Source organism: Lichtheimia ornata, assembly GCF_029851405.1.
Source record: "Lichtheimia ornata isolate CBS 291.66 chromosome Unknown scaffold00175, whole genome shotgun sequence".
Taxonomy (NCBI): Eukaryota; Fungi; Mucoromycota; class Mucoromycetes; order Mucorales; family Lichtheimiaceae; genus Lichtheimia; species Lichtheimia ornata.
Genome location: NW_026695494.1, coordinates 1 through 19885, shown reverse-complemented (window position 1 = coordinate 19885; position 19885 = coordinate 1). Strand labels below are relative to the sequence as shown.

General features: G+C 43.2%; 6 protein-coding genes across 6 annotated transcripts; 3 read left to right on the top strand and 3 right to left on the bottom strand.

Moving 5' to 3' along the window:
- Positions 1 to 1508: 1508 nt before the first annotated feature.
- Positions 1509 to 3155, top strand: O0I10_012910 (uncharacterized protein; the record flags this gene model as incomplete). The annotated part of the gene is made up of 2 exons (XM_058492793.1): positions 1509 to 1552; positions 3110 to 3155. The coding sequence occupies 2 exons, from the start codon at positions 1509 to 1511 to the stop codon at positions 3153 to 3155; spliced, it is 90 nt and encodes a 29-aa protein (XP_058336446.1).
- A 1245-nt stretch (positions 3156 to 4400) lies between these two features.
- O0I10_012909 (uncharacterized protein) lies at positions 4401 to 5731 on the top strand (the record flags this gene model as incomplete). Its single annotated transcript, XM_058492792.1, has 7 exons — positions 4401 to 4431; positions 4557 to 4633; positions 4703 to 4767; positions 4826 to 4892; positions 4952 to 5036; positions 5093 to 5198; positions 5260 to 5731. 7 exons carry the CDS (start codon positions 4401 to 4403, stop codon positions 5729 to 5731), a joined length of 903 nt encoding a protein of 300 aa, XP_058336445.1.
- A 162-nt stretch (positions 5732 to 5893) lies between these two features.
- Positions 5894 to 6529, bottom strand: O0I10_012908 (uncharacterized protein; the record flags this gene model as incomplete). Its single annotated transcript, XM_058492791.1, has 1 exon — positions 5894 to 6529. The coding sequence occupies one exon, from the start codon at positions 6527 to 6529 to the stop codon at positions 5894 to 5896; it is 636 nt and encodes a 211-aa protein (XP_058336444.1).
- A 999-nt stretch (positions 6530 to 7528) lies between these two features.
- O0I10_012907 (uncharacterized protein) lies at positions 7529 to 11631 on the bottom strand (the record flags this gene model as incomplete). The annotated part of the gene is made up of 13 exons (XM_058492790.1): positions 7529 to 7563; positions 7624 to 7665; positions 7728 to 7750; positions 7817 to 7989; positions 8047 to 8192; positions 8252 to 8280; positions 8339 to 8511; positions 8572 to 8651; positions 8707 to 8863; positions 8921 to 9066; positions 9126 to 9167; positions 9221 to 9798; positions 9881 to 11631. 13 exons carry the CDS (start codon positions 11629 to 11631, stop codon positions 7529 to 7531), a joined length of 3375 nt encoding a protein of 1124 aa, XP_058336443.1.
- A 2195-nt stretch (positions 11632 to 13826) lies between these two features.
- Positions 13827 to 14784, top strand: O0I10_012906 (DNA-directed RNA polymerase; the record flags this gene model as incomplete). The annotated part of the gene is made up of 6 exons (XM_058492789.1): positions 13827 to 13937; positions 14010 to 14106; positions 14179 to 14265; positions 14328 to 14391; positions 14453 to 14675; positions 14734 to 14784. 6 exons carry the CDS (start codon positions 13827 to 13829, stop codon positions 14782 to 14784), a joined length of 633 nt encoding a protein of 210 aa, XP_058336442.1.
- A 231-nt stretch (positions 14785 to 15015) lies between these two features.
- O0I10_012905 (uncharacterized protein) lies at positions 15016 to 16935 on the bottom strand (the record flags this gene model as incomplete). The annotated part of the gene is made up of 5 exons (XM_058492788.1): positions 15016 to 15021; positions 15089 to 15268; positions 15331 to 15591; positions 15658 to 15909; positions 15961 to 16935. 5 exons carry the CDS (start codon positions 16933 to 16935, stop codon positions 15016 to 15018), a joined length of 1674 nt encoding a protein of 557 aa, XP_058336441.1.
- Positions 16936 to 19885: the final 2950 nt, after the last annotated feature.

Sequence of the window (19885 nt, the reverse complement as noted above, 5' to 3'; positions counted from 1 at the left end):
GTAGCTCAACCGATGTAATCTTGTGTGAGCGTAACTCAACCAAATCAGCTCGGATCAACCTACTTTAATCATGGAAATGAATGTCTAGAGCAGGAGCATCGTCCACCTACAATATAATGCACAAAAGTTGGGAATGCACAAAAGTGGCTATTAGCTGCCAATGTATGACCTGAAAATGAGGGTTGCGTACCTGTCATGCATGGTCCCTGAAGTCCAAGCTTTTTAACCCAGTTATACAAACACGTCCCTCTGCATCTTTTGCTCTGCCAGGGTCCAGCTACTTCACAATGAACAAAGACCACTTATCATATAGCATCACCCTTACAAACATAAACGTGCCTGTATCTCCAAACTTTACAATGAAACGTGAGGTTTTTATTAGAGCAATGTGCTCGGCTTGGCCAACTGCACCTTGGGTGCCAGTTTCACGATCAAGCTTGCCAATCCCAGATTTCGCAATGTCGCCACCAGCCAAACTGGATCTGGGGGTCGACCTCTTCGACGACGACGACCAAAAAAATATTTTTTGGGCTGTTTGCGACATTGAACGCGATACTTTCACACAAGGTGCTGTTGACCAAGCCGAGCCCATTGCTCTATTAAAAATCTCACGTTTCATTGTAAAGTTTGGAGATACAGGCACGTTTATGTTTTACCTATGCTGTAAGCGTGATGGAATTGCTTTTTCCTAGTGGATGGTGTCGGCTGCATTAACGGAAAGATGAAGAGCTGAGTGAAACGGCAAGTGGTGGTTACACAGACACGTCCTTGACAGGTTGCTACACAAATGGATGATGATGATGATTGCCTTTTGTGAAGGTACGTAAGTAAACAGCATCCAATAATGAAGGTATATCGAAGTAAATGGTTTATATGCGTACGTATATACCAGGGATGGATGCCTATGCGGTATCATCTCTGTTGGGTTGAGCTGCATAAAATCGGCCATTGAGTTGTGCAATGTCGCACCGACCAAAGTGACGCTGCCGCCTGCTGGCCTCAGTAAAACCATGTATACCTTGATAATGATGGCTAAGCTCAATTGGAAACTCGATCAGTGGTTATCTTTATTCATCTGAATGTATAGGATAGTGTTGGGGTACATACATAGTGGCAGTGGCAAGTGTTGCAGGCGGGGTGGCGTTGAGTGCACGAATTGAGAACAACGAAAGGGAAGACAAAGAACCCCTTCTTCTCCTCTCCCGTTTCAGAAAGCATGGTAAGCCTGTTTCCATTTACAAAATACAGATCATTAACTGCTGTCATTGTTGCCTTCATTGCAAAGCGTCAATTGGGTGAAAAGGTTGTCAATGGCGACACTTTCCATGGCAACAAGTGTACGCGCGGGATCCATCAATGACTCAAGCACCCATTGCAATACAACGTGTACGTTCAATTGCTGCATTACTTTATTATTCAGGATGGTCTTGCGATACTAACGTTCATATATAGCTTGCTGTTCTCTCGTTTATACAAGGTACAAGACGCCCTTCGTGTGTATTCTTTCCATGGTTGTCGTCAAGGAGATGTCCATACTACACCTATACTTTGGGTATGTTGATATGAAGAGTGAATGCTGTCCTTGTTATCGTATCTTACGTTGCATTGTATATATAGCTTGAGTACGTTGGATGGTATTTGCAGCAGCAACAAGACCAAGAGCATCACTTCCAATACACGTCTGTTGCGGCGGATCATATCATCTTTGGTTGCAGCAAGTTTTATTCGGTCGTCAGCTAGAGCAATTTATTTGATGGAGGATGCAAGCTTCATGTCTTTTTATACGGGTGGACGTGTCATCAACAACCAGTGACGTACATAGTTTTGGTGCCATCAAGCTTTATCCGATCATCTCGTGATTCTTGATATCAAGCAACAACCGATTCCTTTGATGGACATCCTGAAATGAGCGTCTCTTATCGGTAGTTCATGGCAACAATAAGCAGCAGATTTTTTATCCTTTGTTGTCAGCAAGCTTTATTCAATCATCTTCGCCGGTGTATGAATAGGCAACATCACCTAGGCCCGTCAGCTTTAATCCTGGTATGTATATGCGACCCCATCGATTTATCAGCTCACGTATCAATTTATCAATCCATCATCCCCAACTGACAGAAATACCCACGCCCACAATGCACAATAAAGGATGTTGTCGCCGCCCATCATACTCCCACACGTCTCTTTTCTCTGTCATACTTCTTTGGTTGCTTACAAGTCAAATGCGAAGGTTTGTGTGTATCATTGTGTTCAACCTGTGAATAAGCGCTGATCTTTGTGGTCTTTCGTAGTGTTTCGTTTTTGTCGCGGTCGTCATTATGTTATTGGATCCTTATAAAAAGGTAAATCCTGATCATGTCGCTTGATGAGTCACTACTAATACACGCTACCTTATTACTTCCGATATAGCTATCTCTTCGTGAAGCATCTACAAAAGTTGGTTTCGGTGCCTTGGTCCACGTCGAGTGCTGGAATTGACATGGTGCAAATAGCAAAGTGCAAAAATTCAGGCTATACATACATGTTGGCAGGAGCCCTATTGTACATCTTCCTAGCGGCAAGAAGTATCAGATCGACGATTCCAACACACATATCATCAACGTTCTAAGTAATATTGATCGGACGTCCAAGGAGATGTTATCGAAAGTTGACGACATGCAGAATAAGCTCCTTGAATTTTCTGAAAAGTTAAACGCGAACCAGAAAGACAGCGTAAGTGGCCGTGGGCTACTGGATAAACAACATAACAAGAACATCCGAGTCAATGCATACGGACTACTCCAGCATCTACGATTGTCCTTCCCTGACAACCAAGACAACCACGACATGCATGTGTTGACGATGGAGTGGAGTGGTAAGTAGCAGCTGTGGTATTATCATATGCTCTGGTTTAACAATTATTTATAGGATCCGAGGGGAAGCTTCTATCAGTATCGAAACCGGCACGGCATTTCGTTATGGGTGAACGCGGTGGCATGTACCTACCGCCATCGTTGCATGATTATCAAGATTTCAAGATTTTCAAAAAGCCCTTGAGCGTCTTTTTTATTGGAAGGTAAGTTGAATGGTGCAGATCATGTGTATATTGTATTCAAACATGCTGTAATAATAGGACCAGCATATGGATCTACAAAGAAGAATCAAAGCAGCTCTTATGAAGAAACGCCGTTTGGATAGGGTGAAGACGCCCATTACCAGACCAGCAAGCCCAGACGTATACTTGACGCCATCACGTCATAGAAAGTGAAAGCCTCTTCCTGCTCCTTGTCAGCCCATATCCAAGGAATGTACCCATCTCCCACTTCTTTTCATAAGCCTTCTATCTCACATTTACAAACTCTCATACATATGACTCATTGTAATTCATCTCAATTGCTTTATTTTCACGAAATCATGACTTTTACAATCACCTTATCTTCAATTCTATTGCTTGTTGTGTTAATAAATGTGTATGCCCATTACAAGAGATTTGCTACTACCAAATTACTAGTGTGATTTCCATAGCCATATGTATGCAGGTATGATGTTGTTCGAGTACTGTGAGCAGCAATGTCCCGATTACATTATGATATCAGTGATCAAGGACCATTTGACATTATTGGCGTATGTATGTTTGAATGGTGTTTGGGTGGTGGAAATAGCAAAGCTCCTGCTTTCATGCGGATTAAATCGCTTTGACATGTTCTGGTAAAGCATGTGATGATGGAATACTATGCTAAAAGCTGTGTGTTCAGGATGCTTGTATCAACACGATTTATCACTCCACCTGACTGGATGACGGCATGATGAAATATGGCTTCCAAGACTACATTGTGTACTAGATACAACATTCAAACATGATCATTGATGGGTGATCTCCTCTTCATATTATCGGTGATAACGGCTAAATAGCAATGATGGTGTGCCCTCTTTGGGCCATTCAGACTACTGAGCATTCATCGCTCTACGAATTACCAGCTTACTAGAACCACGCCTACAGTATTTGACTACTGGAAATCACATGAATCCCAATGTTTGTTTGCTGGTGGTGGAATCAAGTGGGTCCATATTCAGGAAAATGGTTGTCCAGTGATAGGATAGTACACATGTCGCACAAATTTGCAGATGCATTGATGACTGAGATCCGAATGCACAAATAAGGGTGATGAAGTTGCTACGAAAGAGTATTTGGATGCATCAAAGTTGGCATAGCAACTATCTTTATTGTTATTCAAATACACATAAAAGAAGTCATATTGAAGAAGAATAAAAGTGTAGATGATTGGTGCAACAAAAAGGCTTTAGATTGTGATACGGCGCGCTCTAGGAGGATATGCAACGAATGCGGGAGGTCAATCTCGATTACTACGATACCTTGGTAACGCCCAATTTTCGCTTTTGCTCTTCCTTCCACAACTCCCGCAATGAAAGAAACATACAATCTCAAGAATCCTGGTAATTCCCACCTGCATTCTCTATGCCACTGTTGTCCTGCAGCATCCCATGAGGCAAAGTGAATGGGGCATGGCCTTTTATTGTAAACTCAACACTCAATGACTAACTATTGTCTCACCATTTAGCTGTGAAGCGTATTATGCAAGAAGCCAGAGAGTTGGCGACCGAGTCGTGTTATGAATATGAAGCCCATCCGTTGGAGGTATCGTTTTCTTCTTTATATCATTATCCACCTATTGCATCGTATCAACCATGTATCTACACACACCAGGACAATATCTTTGAATGGCACTTTACCGTACGTGGACCAGGTGGTACTGAATTTGAAGATGGCAGGTAGGATGACCCTATAATACTGATGGGCATGGGCGATGGTATTGATACACAATGGTAGATATCATGGACGAATCTTGCTTCCTGCTGAATATCCCTTCAAGCCGCCAGAGTTGATCTTTTTGACAGTAAGTTTGGATACTGGATCACAGCATTGTTGGCTTATGTCTAACCAACAACATCACAGCCAAATGGACGATTCGAACTTAATACAAAGGTGTGCCTAAGCGTAACAGGCTATCATCCAGAGTTCTGGCAACCAGCTTGGGGTAGTAAGTATGAAGCTACATATACCTCTTGGTGGATACTCAAAGTTTCATCTATGTAGTCCGTACTGTCATCTTGGCTGTGATGGGATTTTTCCCTACCGAGGCTCGTGGTGCTATTGGTGGATTAGATTATACAAAGGAGGAACGTCGTGTCTTTGCTAAAAAGTAAGCGGGAGAGTGGATCGTGGTATTGTTGAAAGGTGACTTATATGATGTCATTTCAAAGATCGAAAACGTGGACTTGCTCTGTGTGCAACATATCCAACAATGAATTATTACAAGATACAGCTCCTCATCATCAGAAAAACAACCAAGAAGACAACGTCCCTGATTTTTCTTTATCGTACAAGCCAAACAACTCCACCACCACCACCACCACCACCACCGCTTCTACGAGTAGTAATGGACAACGCGATGAATTGGATCAACAAAATCAAAGTCAAGATGCATCACCATCCTCAGTTGGAAATTCGCCAGATATACCAAGTCAATCGAAGGACAATCCTGCCACAGCATCATCTTCATCATCGTCATCATCGTCATCTCAATTCACAAGATCTATACCCACACAGCCGCCGGCATCATCTAGAACATCTATAGATACATCGACTACTAGACGACCTCCATTATGGCTTGATGGCTTGATTGGTGTATTGTTAGCATTGTTAGTTACATTGATTGTTCGCCGCTTTTTGTAACAATGAGAACTAAACGTTTATTAAAAACAAAGAACAACAAAATGCAAAGGGAGATGAATGAGTTACAAGGACAAAAAGAGTTGTACAAGGATGAGGTTCATATGCACACAAGATGAGGATGAGAGGTGGTGGTGGTGGTGGGGTGGAATGATGAAGAAAGATTTAAGAAGTGATGTGTTTTAGATAACCAGCATTGATGAGAGCTTCCACATCCGATCGACGAACGAATTCTTGGTTTCCTTTGACGAGGTTGAGTTCACCGAATTCAGTGTTGATACGTCCAGCATCTCGTAAAACACGCACTTCGATGTATAAATCCAAAGGCGGATCAAGACCCACGCCACCGTTACCGCCTAAATCCACATCCAGGAAGCTTTGCTTGTATGTGTTGACCATTTCACCATATTCTTGAAGGAATCTTTGCTCCGAGCTGCTGAGGGATGCTTTGATTTCACGTTGGCTGGTGGGCCGTCGGTCTCCCACATCCCATGAAAGTTCCTTTAGTTTTTCCACTCGTTGTCGATGATATGCAAACAGGACACGCTTGTTCCTCTTGACCGTCAAGTGATGTAACATGATTTGCGTCAATTGACTCGGTTTGTTCGGTGGAGGTGCATCTGGATTGCTGGCATTGGCGCGCATCGCATGAAGAATCGATTCGGCTCGTGAGTGCAGCTGGCGCGTCTCTCGGCAAATGGTCTGTACTAGATCGTCATTGTACGGTGATACCAACAAGTCGGCTGTGCGTTTGGCTTCTCGTGCTAGTTTGTCACCGGATTCACCAAAGGACGCTGCCATAGCAAAGGATATAGAATAGAAATGCGTGTGTATGTGTAGGTAGAATAATAAAAAAAGAGAGAGAGGAGTTGAGGAACGGCGAACGAGACTACTTTTTCGGTATATAACCCAACCCCTTCTTTCACCACACTATCCAGGCACATGATCTTGCTTGCTCATACCTTCCTCCTTCCTTAATCCATGACCTATTGTGATCAATGTGTCCATTGTTGTATAGGTTGGCTTTGTGGACATCCTCATCATCATCAATAAACAATCAGGCAGTGTTGCTGTGATAAGTATCTTAGAACAGGGTGTCCATAATCTGAAGATTGGCCATTTTCATGCCAACCGAATCTGTTAGCTGCATTCGCAATCATTGACAGCTGGTATAGCCATCCTAAAAGGTGCTGGTGGGTGCTTGCACGTTGACCATTTAATGACATACAAGCCGGTACAAGCTGATGATTCATGATGATATGGGTGATCAATGGATTCTTTGTGTGGGTCGGGTGATGGTGATGGAGTACGTAGGAGGGACCATTGTCCATGATCCCTTGTTTTAGATTACATCACCACCTGCTGATGATGAGGCACTTAAATACAGCCGATCGTGAGGAAAGGATAATTTTCTTCTGTATTCATGCACATTCCAATGATCCCGGACAATATAAAAAGAGCCATGCACTTTTGTAAACAATCTTATATCACTCTCAGCTCCCAAAAAGCCAATCCACCACTTGTTTTCAATCAATACAACAAATGATGAAGTCTGCAACAACACGTTTACTGCTATGGTCCTATTTTCTCGGAGCAGTCTCATTGACGAACACTATCCACGCCGTACCCGTGATACTTTTTGATGTCGATCTCGCAGCAAGTCCAATTCTTCACTATGATCACCCACGTCCCATTGTATGGCAAAACGAATGATAAAGACACAACATAGCCATGCATCCACAATACTGTACTTTATATAATCCACGCATTCCTCCCTGTACTATAATAAATAAAGCTGGCCTAGCTCAACTCGAAACCGGTATTGGCATTGATTGCTGGAAAATACTACAATCAGTATCCAATATCCTCTTTACATTCAAATCCCTCCGGCTTACCGTAACGCAGCTTCTCTCGCAAAAGGGATTTCTTGGTATAAGCTATTCAATAACAAGAGGATGAGGATCTTTCATTGGACAACAAATCATGAAAATGAGCTTACCGGGAAGTTTCAAGAGATTAAAGCTAAAACAAGTAATTGGAAAGCATAAGCTCATTGTACTCTTTGCAGCAAGGAATGTTATGTCTTACCATGTAGAGGCTGTTGGTAAACGGCCGCCTTTGTTGGTTGATCCATTTCCAATCTTGAAAAGAGTCTTGACCATGCCCAGCCCGTCAACGGTGCCTTGTCGAGCATCAGGATCCACAGTGACCATACGGATAGTGAAGGGTGGGTACAAGTAGCTAAATCCTCCCAATGGGGGCTATGTAGTATTGAAACGTAAATACCTGATGACTCGTAAATTAAACTATCCTTTTACCTTTGAACAACTCGTAACAAATTTGAGGAATGCACGTTTTTCTTCAGAATTGAATTCTTGAATGATTTGCCATAGAGACCGAATGATGGGATGTTGATCAAAGTACCCATTGTGATATTCAGTATGTTGTCGTAAGTCAGCAACGTCTACATTAATGTTGAAAATACATCAATGTCAATCCCAATCTTCCTTAATGTCCACTTACCAAAGTCCGTATCCTCGCCAGAAATGACCCTGTAATGACAACAATGAGCATCCATCATAACGAATTTGTTCTACTACCATGCCATACCTTTGGAGCTCTGGTGGAGAAAATACTTTGATCCACCCCTCAGTAATGATAGACCGAAAGCCATCCACAAATGCACGGGTTTGTTCACGCGTTTGCTGGTTCAATTTGTAGTCAGCCATTCTGTACACGTATTCAATTTTGTTCTCGTTGGTGACAGGTGTGTTCTTTCCCCGCTATAATAATGAACGTTAGTTGGTAACATGGATACAAAAGCGAGCATGGTTGATTCTTACATATTTAAGTTCATGCGTAGTAACATGACCAAACGCTTCTTCGTCAGTCGCAAAGTATAGGCCGAGGTCCTCAACACACCCTATCAGCAAATTAGTATCCCAATCATCCTAATGACAAGATGCCAACATACATACCATCATAACGCTTGAGAAAGATCAAGTTCCTCCACACATCCTCGTCCAATTCTCGAAGCTCTTGCAAAAATACATTGCGTCCCAGCAGTTTGGCGAGCAAAAAGCTTGCAAATTGGATGTCTGACAGGATACCTTCATAGATAGCTTTGCCAATAACCTGAATAAATAGAGATGTTTGAGCGATTGCTGGTGAAAAATCTATTACAGGGTTTACCTTGCCAATGAATTCAAATAGCCTGATATGACTTTTCCCATGAATGGAAGATGCTGGAGATGGATAAACAAGGTTGGTGGATGCTGTGGTGGCAAAAAGACCAAAGGAGGGTTCAGACACTTGATTGACCAGCAACGAAACAAAGTCTATGGACACAAAAGAATGAGTTGCAAGTATAAGGTGATGGATAGCTGCTGCTACATGCCTTTGAATGGACCACCGTGATCAATACCAGCTTCTTCGACACCTGTGAATTGGGCATTTAGTATCCTTGTTGATATAAGAAACTATTCTTCTTACCAAGTTCATTGACAAAAGTTACACGAATCACGCCTTTCCAAGCTGCTGGTGGAATGCCACCCAATCCTCGTATTCCATCTTCAAGAATATGATTGCGTCGTACGCGAATGGAACAGTGACCTGTACGCATCGTGTTGGCTCTATCGTGGGCGATCCAATCTCGAAAGATAGTCAAGCGAGTCTCAAAAGGAATGGTGTGTGGCATCAGTTGGAGGATACGGAGTGGAACGGGATCACCTTGTCGAAAGCGGTCAAGGAAAGAAGCAGCTGCTGGTGGTTTGGAAGTATTGAACAAGGACAAGATGGATTGCTTGATGGTGGGATCCGAGACCAATAACCAATGACCCTCTGGGCAAAATGGATGTCGCATGTCCAAGTCATAGATTTGTAATAACAGGCGATGAGCTGCACGAAAAGCACGTATTGAAGCTGCTGCCACAGCGGCGTCATTTTGTTGATCACTCTTGGCATGTTGTAGCAATGCAAAATAAAATGTGTTGAGAAAGGTGCTCATATCAATCAAGTCTTGAGTCGAGAAAGGCGTCTCATGTTCGAAAATATCAGTGTCATCCAAGGTCCTACGTACAAACAAAATTCATGCAAAACATGGGATGATCAGCCAATGAAATGATACACAAGGGAGGGGGGGGATCCACTTACAGGAACACCAAGGATGCTGCTTCGCAAAACATTTGGAGAACTTTGATGAGCGGCTCCTTTTCCACATTGCCATCTTCACGCCTTGCTGCATCAAGGTATATCGACATGCGACCTCTAGGTCCAAACGTGTTCATAGCACGCCAAAGCTGGGGTATCAATCGTGTGGTGAATGCTATTTTGTTGATGATCTCCATTCGTTGGGTGGGAAACAGGCTTATCAACAACATATACATAGCGAAAATCGACTCCACATTCATTGACAGCTCCACCACGTGTGCATAATCCTTGCTATCCAATAATGTCGCCTGATTCTTTTTCTTGAAAAGTCTCGTTTTTAATCCATCTTTGGCTCCTGCCGCTGCTCCTGCTGCTGCTGCTCCACCACCAAAAAGCTTTGTGCTGTCAAAATTCAAAACATCGACAAAAACCCGATCCATGAATGAGCGCGACCAGAGATATTCGAGTTGTGCCTGAACACGTTCGTATACCACGACATCAATCGAGTTGCCCCAACTGGAACAAGACCACTTGAACAAAGGATGATAATGCTTATACTTCGATATCTGTCGATCCGAAATGTGTAGTCTGCATCGGTTGCCTAGGCAATTCGTCAATTGCACCACCTTATCCACAGCAGCTGGAGAATCGTCCGCCTCTCGTATAAACTCCAAAAGATTCGCTAGCACAAACAGGTGACCATTGCCTTGTAATGCATCCAATAAAATCTCATCGCCATGGTTCTTTGTCTTGAACAAAGAAATGACAACATCCACATCTGCTAATTTCTGTAGGTGTTGCACAATCATCTTGTTGACCATGGTTGTAATCAAGGGCACTGAAAGAACAGAGGTGATGGTGTAAACAAGACGTGATTGTCGTTGACTTTCAGTGATGGATGATTCGAGAGGGAATAAGCAGATGCGAGTCATTGTTGTGAGCCAAAGTTGTAAGGAGCGTAGCTCTTTGGTATCATCGGCGGATGAGAGTGATCCTCCTTTCCTCGCCTTTCTTTGTTCGAGCTTGGCAGCACGTTCAACACGACGTATCATGGCATCTCGTGGGTTGAATGATAATAAGCAATCATCAAGAATACTTTGTGCTGAAAGTAAAAGTGATTCAGCTGGATGCGGTGTGGTATGATGCATGTCGAAGGGTTGCTTAACAACAAATGTCTTTGGATTCAGGTAGTGCAATAGCAAATTCAACTCAGGTCCTGCAAGATACATGTCGGTCATTGTGGTCCCTGCACATACTCGTTCGAGGCATTGCTGCAACACATACTTCAAGTAGCCAAGTGCACGTTCTTTATATCGGTTGTCAAGGAGAAGCGAATGATACATGTACTGTTGTCCACTCTCATCGTTGGTGGAGGTGGAGGTGGAGGTGGTGGTGGTAGTGGTGGTAGGTGCTCGGTGCTTTGCTGCAAGACATTTACATACTGCTACAAGTCGCTTGTTGTTGTTGGATTGTCGTGGCTCATGTCGACACAAGAAGCAATAAATGCCAACCAGTCGAAAGCATTCAACAATGGTGAGAAAATGGTGATCCAGTTGCTTATCCCATAAGGCCCAACATTCGCTCAATGCTCTTCGTTGTCGACAATGTCGCTGCCACCATTGTTGTAAAATGTGTGCTGCTTTCTCTTGTTTGGTGTGCGTTTCCTTTTCCAAACGTTCTTTTTCTCGACGTTGTCTCTCGACTCGTGTGCGTTCAACAAAGGCCTTTTTGTCTTGGTTGGTAGGAGTGAACATGAGAAAGATTCGGCCCTCCCCACACCCCCTCCTCTCGTTGCTTGCAGGCACAAATCCCGCCTTCACAACCACCATCATCTTTTACACCCACTTGCTCACTATGATTGTTCATTCATCCCCAATTAAGTCAAATAAAGTTCCATTGAGTGTACAATAGCCTATCACGATTGACCACTGCTGGTCTTTTTCATTTCTTTTTCTCAACACAACCACGCCCATCCGGTTAATCCACTTGTTTATGGTCTGAAAGGTACATCAACACTGTTGGCTCATAGAAGAAAGCTAGTTGTTTACTTTTACCCTTTGAACATAGAGATGGTGAATTCAATGCCTAACGACACACATCATCTTCAAACCAAACGAAGCACAGCCGGACATAATATCTATGTATGTCACCTACAAAAATCACCTTTCAAGTGGCAGCTGGATTTGTGCATCAGCTGTTGCTTTTCCATCGCTTCGACCCAGCACTCCAAGATGCTCGACCACTTTATCAGTTTGATCCATCGTGGCAGCAATTCTCACGCCCGACCGCATATAAACAAGGCTGTTGTCGCCAACACTATCATACACCCTTTCTTCCTATGTACTTGTATTCATACCATCATCAATGGCCTTTGGTAAGTCTCAAGGATGGTCTTAATGCGATCCCCAAAATGAGGTTGTACTCATACATTCATCTATGGTTGACATAGCTGCTTTACTATTTGAAGTGCTCATTATTGATGCCGAATGACATTCGGCTGTGTTCCTTGATGAACCCTTGGGGTAGGTATAACCATCACTTATACATTAAAAGGATGCCTAGTCTGATAGGAAAGTTGAGACTCCTTTGTAGGTGGTATATGCACATGGAGATACTGCCGGCTTCCGCTCCCTCCTACAGCCAATGGAGAACATCTTATCTGGGCTTGAGAAATGTGTGCTGTGTAAAGTGCCGGCCCTTATTGAAGAGATGTCTCGATCAAGACTTGCAACACCAGAGTTCAGACAAATACTAAGAAGCCCAAAAGACGCCGCATCACATTCAACAACTATGATGTTTGTGGCATGGTATATCTGTATGAGTGGTTTACAGCTGTGGGTTGTCAAATGCCGCTTCTTCAATCTACTCGCAATACCTATGTATGTCACCTACAACAAATCACCTTTCAAGTGGCAGGTGGATTTGTGCATCAGCTGTTGCTTTTCCATCGCTTCGACTCGATACTTCAAGATGCTCGACCACTTTATCAGTTTGATCCATCATGACAACAACTCTCACGCCCACTCACATATAAACAAGACACTTTGCACCAACACTATCATACACCCTTTCTTCCTACTTGTATTCATACCATCACCAATGGTCTTTATTATTATGTGATCCCGAAAATGAGGGTCCTCATGCTTTCATCTACAGCTCACATACATCACTTTACCACTTGAAGCGATCAGTATTGGTGCCTAATGACATTTGGCTATGATCCTTGATGAACCCTTTGGGGTAGGTAGCACTTGTATACTAAAAGGATGTCTAGACTAATGGAAAAATTAAGACACCTTGGTTGGTGACATGAGTACATGTTACCTTTAGCCTTGGTGTTCAGCCGCGATCCAACAAATTAGCAGAAGAAATGATACCAGAGCTGGATCTATGTACCCATTGCTCTAGCCCTATCCTGATGCCCTTGTTCAATTCGCATCAACAACGCTTAAGATGGTAAGAGGAATATGGTTTGAACGTTTGCAGAGAAACTTGTGATTGATATTGGGATACGTCAAAGGTCAAACACCAAGCTCAACGGATCCAGCGCTGATAACACAATCTAATCCATCACATCACACAACGTCTTGCCGCCCCGATACTATTGTATCAACCGTGAAAGAGATACAGTATTTTAGATACTAAACTACTAGGGGGATGTCGCACCTCCGATGTCGAAGAATGTCGCGCACCTAGTGATTCCCTTTATCAATTATACGTAGCAGCATTCATGTATATGTCATTATTGCAATTAATACAAGATGCTCCCCCTAACCCAAATGATAATACTGGCTATTGCTGAATGAAACAATCATTGATGTATTATGGTGTTTGTGGCATGGTATATCTGTATGAGTGGTCTACTGCTATGGGTTGTCAAATGCCGCTTCTTCAATCTGCTGGCAATTTTTGGCGGCTTGGTTGGTCTTCTTTCTGCTCTATTACTATCATGTTTCTCGTCGCCGAGCTCGAAGACACGGTCAAGATTGAACCCAAACACTTTGACAAATCCGACAATGAGGCCATTACTGCTGTTCTAAACCAAAAGTTTGCAAACAAGGTGTGTGTGTGGAGGAGTCATAGAAACACGCGACCGAGGAAGAGAAAAAGACTCTGATCGACTATATAAAAGGTCATTCCCGATGTAGGTCTCTGCGTTTGTGTACACGACATTCTCGAAGCTAGTCCGGGAGCGATTCTCCATGGCGACGGTTGCAGCTATATAAAAAGTAAGATAACGCGGCGATGAGTGCGATCGCACGACAACCTTGTTGACGTTTGGCTATCTCTTTTTGATTCAGCTACATTTCGTCTCGTGATATTCCGTCCTTTTGTTGGTGAGGTGATCACAGGTCGTGTAAAGAGTTGTTCTTCTTCTGGTGTTAGAGGTATGTTGAATATGGATGGTAGGAATGAAAGAGTTACTGATTGTGATGGTGCATGTATATAGTGACATTGGGCTTTTTCGATGATATCCATATCCCTGCACCAGCATTGCAACCTGGATCTGAATTGTAAGTGAATGGATGATGAGGAGTAATATACAAGAGGGTATTGACATATACACCTTGATAGTGACCCTGCTGAACAACTTTGGGTATGGAACTACGAAGGCGAAAAGCTATACATGGATTTGGATGAACCAATTCGCATTCGCGTATTACGTGAAGTATTCACCGACAAGACTCCAACACCTGCTACAGCTGCATCCACAGGTCGTCGTCAATCAGCAGCAGACGCATCGGCCACTGCTGATCTTCAAGCCAACTCAGCAAAGATACCACCCTATGCATTGACTGTAAGTTGAAATGTAAAGTGGAAAGGAGGAGATTATTGGGACTCATTCGTTTTGCTAGTGCACGATACAAGAAGACGGTCTTGGCTTGCTGTCGTGGTGGGGTGCATAATCCATTATTCCATCTTACTACCTTGTATTTCTGTAAATATATATACACGCACGCACACACATGTCATTCATCCACAACAGACATCTCTCCCCATATGTTGTAATCTCTCCTGTTCCATCACCATCTTTTGATTAAACAAAACGCATCTCTATTCTCATTAACATCCCTTTGTATACAAGGAAAACGTACATCTAATTAATTAGGACATGGAATAAGAAATAGTATAGAACTTTATGCCTATATGCAATTCACGTGGTGAGACTCGTGCTGTGGATGATGATTAAGATGATGAGAAATTACTTACAGGAACCGTTACGTATTCACGCCTTGCCAGCAGCTCCTTGATAAAACTCTTTCGTGATCTAGCCTTACGAGCACGCCATGACCGAGCACATTTGACCCAAGTAAAGATGCCCACTAGGATTAGGATAATCACACCTGCGACCGCCGATGTTCGAATAAGATTGGCAAACGCAGCACCTTCCTATAGTAGAAATCATTCAATCACCCCATCCAAACAGCTCAAATGCCATCTTTCTTTCCTACCTCGCGTAACCACCAGCATGTCGAATATAAGCCCACGACCCAGCATGCGCCATTGCTTCCCGTATTGAGATTGATCCAAAATAAATGATGCAGTGGATTGTTGATGCCTTCATCATGTGGACCATTTTCTAATAGATCGGCTTGTAATACTTGGAAAAGCTGCTTGTTTTGAACGGCCACACGAGGAACATCAAAGACATAATTGTCAGGACACGCAGAAAAAGCTCGATCATAGGATACATAAGTTGCCGTCAACACCCACTAATCATTATCACGTGAATAATCCAAACACAACACAAAGTTAAATGAAATGATCATCATGCTTACCTTGTTTGGATCATCTTTATGCCGACATGCTACACGTAATAATTCAGTGCACAAGCCCGATCGCCATCGTCCATTCCAACGCTGTATCATTGTACAATGCGGGTTGCTGCTTGCCATAGGTTGACCCACATCCCATGACCAAATCGTGCCAAGGACGTTGTCTTGAAGATGAGTGATGGAGTGATTATCATTCTTGCTGATGTCCGATGTATAGTTGCTTGTCGTGAAATAAGGAGAATATCCACAATAGGTCTATCCCAAATATGAGTGATCTTATTTTTTTCTTCCTTGCTTGCTACTTACCGCTTTAAGTGTTGTATTATATACAAAGGGATCGCTCGGCCGATCGATCAACGTGGCCCATGATCCATTGTTGGTTGTGCAATGAGAAAGACTTTGCGATAGATTACTTGATGCTGCCACTGCAGTGACCTCCAATAGCTGATTTTCGCCAAATATCATATCAAGATCGACACCTGTGTTATAGCCGCTTGAATTGCCCAATTCATTTGATCCCAAGCCTACCAGCAATTGGACCCGATCGCTGATCAAATTGAGCCATGTTGGCCAACTATCGTGACCAACGGTGCCATTGCGACGATCCTGCTCGAGTTTGGAAGGTGTATAGAGTCGTTCGGTGCCAATGATATCGATGATGGTATCACTCAAACTATCGCCTTGCTGCTGCTGTCGTGATGTTACGGCATTATTGTTATTACTGGATGATGATTGTAATGGATGTAAATTGAACACCAAGAACAAAAGATCGGTATCAGAAGGAGCAGCCGAGACGTTGGTGGAGACCATGTAATCATCGACTTGTTGCATAAATTGGCGAAAACTGTTCTCGGATGTGGCACAAGTGTAGTAGTTGTTATCATTCATGGTGGCTGCAGGACATAGCTGCCATTGATGTCGTCCTGCATCCCAATACAAATCAAGCACAAGGCGTCGATAGCCCATAGCCATCACTTGCTGCACGTTGGTCAATTTCTGAGTCGAGTAGTCGTTGCCAAAATATGCGGTATTCATATTCAACGTCGGCCATAGCCAGTGATCGATCGTGACATTGAGAGCAAGATCACGCTGCGTACGTAGTGGAACAGTGACATTGTTCGATCCAAATGCGAGTCCTTGGTATGGGCTGGGGTCAGCATAGGTGGTCGGTAACGAATACGAGAAAGAACGACGATGACTATAAAAGGAGGAAGTGTCGGCCAATGAGGACCCGCTAAGTAACCCCAATAATATAAAGAGCCACAGCAATGGGATGGCCATTACCACCTCAAAGAAGTACAGGTTGTTGTTGAGGAAAAAGAAGATTGTTGTATATGGTACAAAAGTGCGGAAAGAAGGAGGGGCGGGTTTCTCTTCTGAAACTACCCGGTCATCGGTACAACCTTCTACGCCATAACAACCACTTTAAGCTTGTCGGCATCTATCCCCGTCTTTCCCTTGGATACCGTCGTCATGGATACTTACAAAAATAAAGATGCTGAGATTGAGTAGAAAAAGTATATGCTTGAGGCCCGGTAGTAAGGCAATGGTTATTGTTGTTGTTGTTAGATCATATCATGCATAACAATAGGCGTCTTTGCTATAGGTGACAATGACTTGATTTATTTACATGATACCTATTACCTATCATGATGTTCTTGTTGTTGTTGTGGAGTGGGTGAATGGATTCAGTGTAATCCCAATGGAGGATTTAACTTAGCGCCCAGTATAGGCATCTTACTGGAGAAAGTAAATTTGGGGACCAGCAGCTCCACGACTGCACACAAGGTTTTTCTTCTCTACTTTATCCCCATTCACGACATCCCCATCAACATAATGCTCTTGTTGGTTGCATGGTAGCAATATACTGCTGATATCCATTGGAAGAGAGTGCTCAAGTGCTGTATCCAAGGTGATATTGTCGCTCTTCTTGTTCGTTTTTATGCCGCTCCACGCTTGGTAACCAGGTACATTCAAAGCCCAATGTAGCAGAAGAGCTTGTTCCATTGACATGCTTCATATATAGAGGGCAAGTTTGGTTTCAAGGCGTTGGCTAGTTTGGCGTTTTGTTTCGGCTCAACTATACTACACCATGGTTTTCGGTTTCCAGTAACCAGCAACAACGTGTTTTTATGAATATGGAAAAGGCAAGTTCATTGAAACAAACAATGAAAAGGGGCGTTTATTGTAAATGTGCGTGTGCTAATAATGAATTGATTAGGTTTCTTCGGTCAGGCAATGCAACTTGGGGCATCATCATCATCTCTTTGGTTCAAGTCCCAGCCTGTATCAAATGGTCGATGACGATGGGGTTTTTGGAAGAGCATGGTCACCGTGTTGAGGTAAAAGGGGATTTGCAACAGCTTGTGAATGTGTTGAACCAACACGCTCTTCTCGTGATAGGCTCGTTCTTTCCCTTGAGGATTTCTTTTCATGAGGTGTGGAGTGATTGGAAGGATTGGATTGGGGATCATTCTTTCTTTGGAGAGGATGAATGAGGACAACTATGAGCCTGGACTCTACGTGTGATGTCCTTCCTTGCCATGGATCGAAGTGGCCTTGCGTGATTCGTGCAGTGCTTTCTCAAGAACAAGGGATGGTCCAACGTTGCTCGTATGGTGGTGATTTGGTTTGTGAATTCCTTCTGATTTGCTTTCTTCCTTGGAGAGGATCGCCTAACGGTATACCAAATCGTCATCATTCCCGGCATCATATAGTCTAATTTGCTTGCTTTCTTATTTATAGAGACGACGATTACGATGATTACCACATCCACAACAATGGCAATGATGACGACAACGAGATTCAAAAGGAAGCCTGCAAGACCGATCCATTCTTTTCAACTTGTGTATTTTTGGATGTTGGTGTGACGGATGAGATTGACGACTGGTGACGAGTACGAGTACAAATGATGACGGAGGACGACTACGACGGTGGTGGTGGCAATGTACAGTAGCAAGATAGGTAGATGAAATAAAGCATTGTTTATTTATTACACGCTTGTTGGAGGTTACTAGCTTGTGGATTACATACTATTGCTTCGAAGATGGAATAATAAAGGCAGTCCGGTTATCGGTCATGCAACATGTACATGGCTTTTGTAATACAATAAGGAGAAGTGGGAAGTGAGATGGGCTTGAGAAGAGAAAAAGTGAAGAGATCCCTCCATTGAGTTTCAGGATGAGTGACCCATTCAATATGTATACATATGTATCTTTTTACATATACAAATTGGTTTATGCAGCTCGACTTTCTTCTACATGCAAATGTGATGCATACCTCGACACAACTTCATTATTGGATGTTGCTTCACTTACGTACCTTCACCAAAGGCGATCATCATCATCATCCATTAGCGTAGCAACCTGTCAAGGACGTGTCTGTGTAACCACCACGTGCCGTTTCACTCAGCTCTTCATCTTTCCGTTAATGCAGCCGACACCATCTACTAGGAAAAAGCAACTCCATCGCGCTTACAGCATAGTGAAAACATAAAAACAGCCATATCTCAAGATTTCACAATGAAACGTGGGGTTTTGAATAGAGCAATGGACTCGGCTTGGCCAACAGCACCTTGTGTGAAAGTTTCGCGTTCAATGTCGTAAACAGCCCAAAAAATATTTTTTGGTCGTCGTCGTCGAAGAGGTCGACCCCTGGATCCAGTTTGGCTGGTGGCGACAATGCGAAATCTGGGATTGGCAAGCTTGATCATGAAACTTGCACCCAAGGTGCAGTTGACCAAGCCGAGCACATTGCTCTAATAAAAACCCCACGTTTCATTGTAAAGTTCGGAGATACAGGCACCTTTATGTTTGTAAGCGTGTTGCTATATGAGAAGTGGTCTTTGTTCATTGTCAAGTAGCTAGACCCTGGAGAGCCAAAGATGCAGAAGGACCTCTTTGGGTAACTCAGCTAAAAAGTCAGGACTTCAGGGACAATCCCTGACAGGTACGCAACCCTCACTTTTATGTCATACATTGGCAGCTAATAGCCACTTTTGTGCATTCCCAACTTTTGTGCATTCTATTGTAGGTGGACGATGCTCCTGCTCTTGACATTCATTTCCATGATTAAAGTAGGTTGATCCGAGCTGATTTGGTTGAATTACGGTCGAACAAGATTACATCGGTTGAGCTACATCGAGCGTGCTCTATGTCCAGAGTGATGTAATCTCTCTTTGACCGCAGCTCAGTCAAATCAGCTCGGATCAACCTACTTTAATCATGGAAAT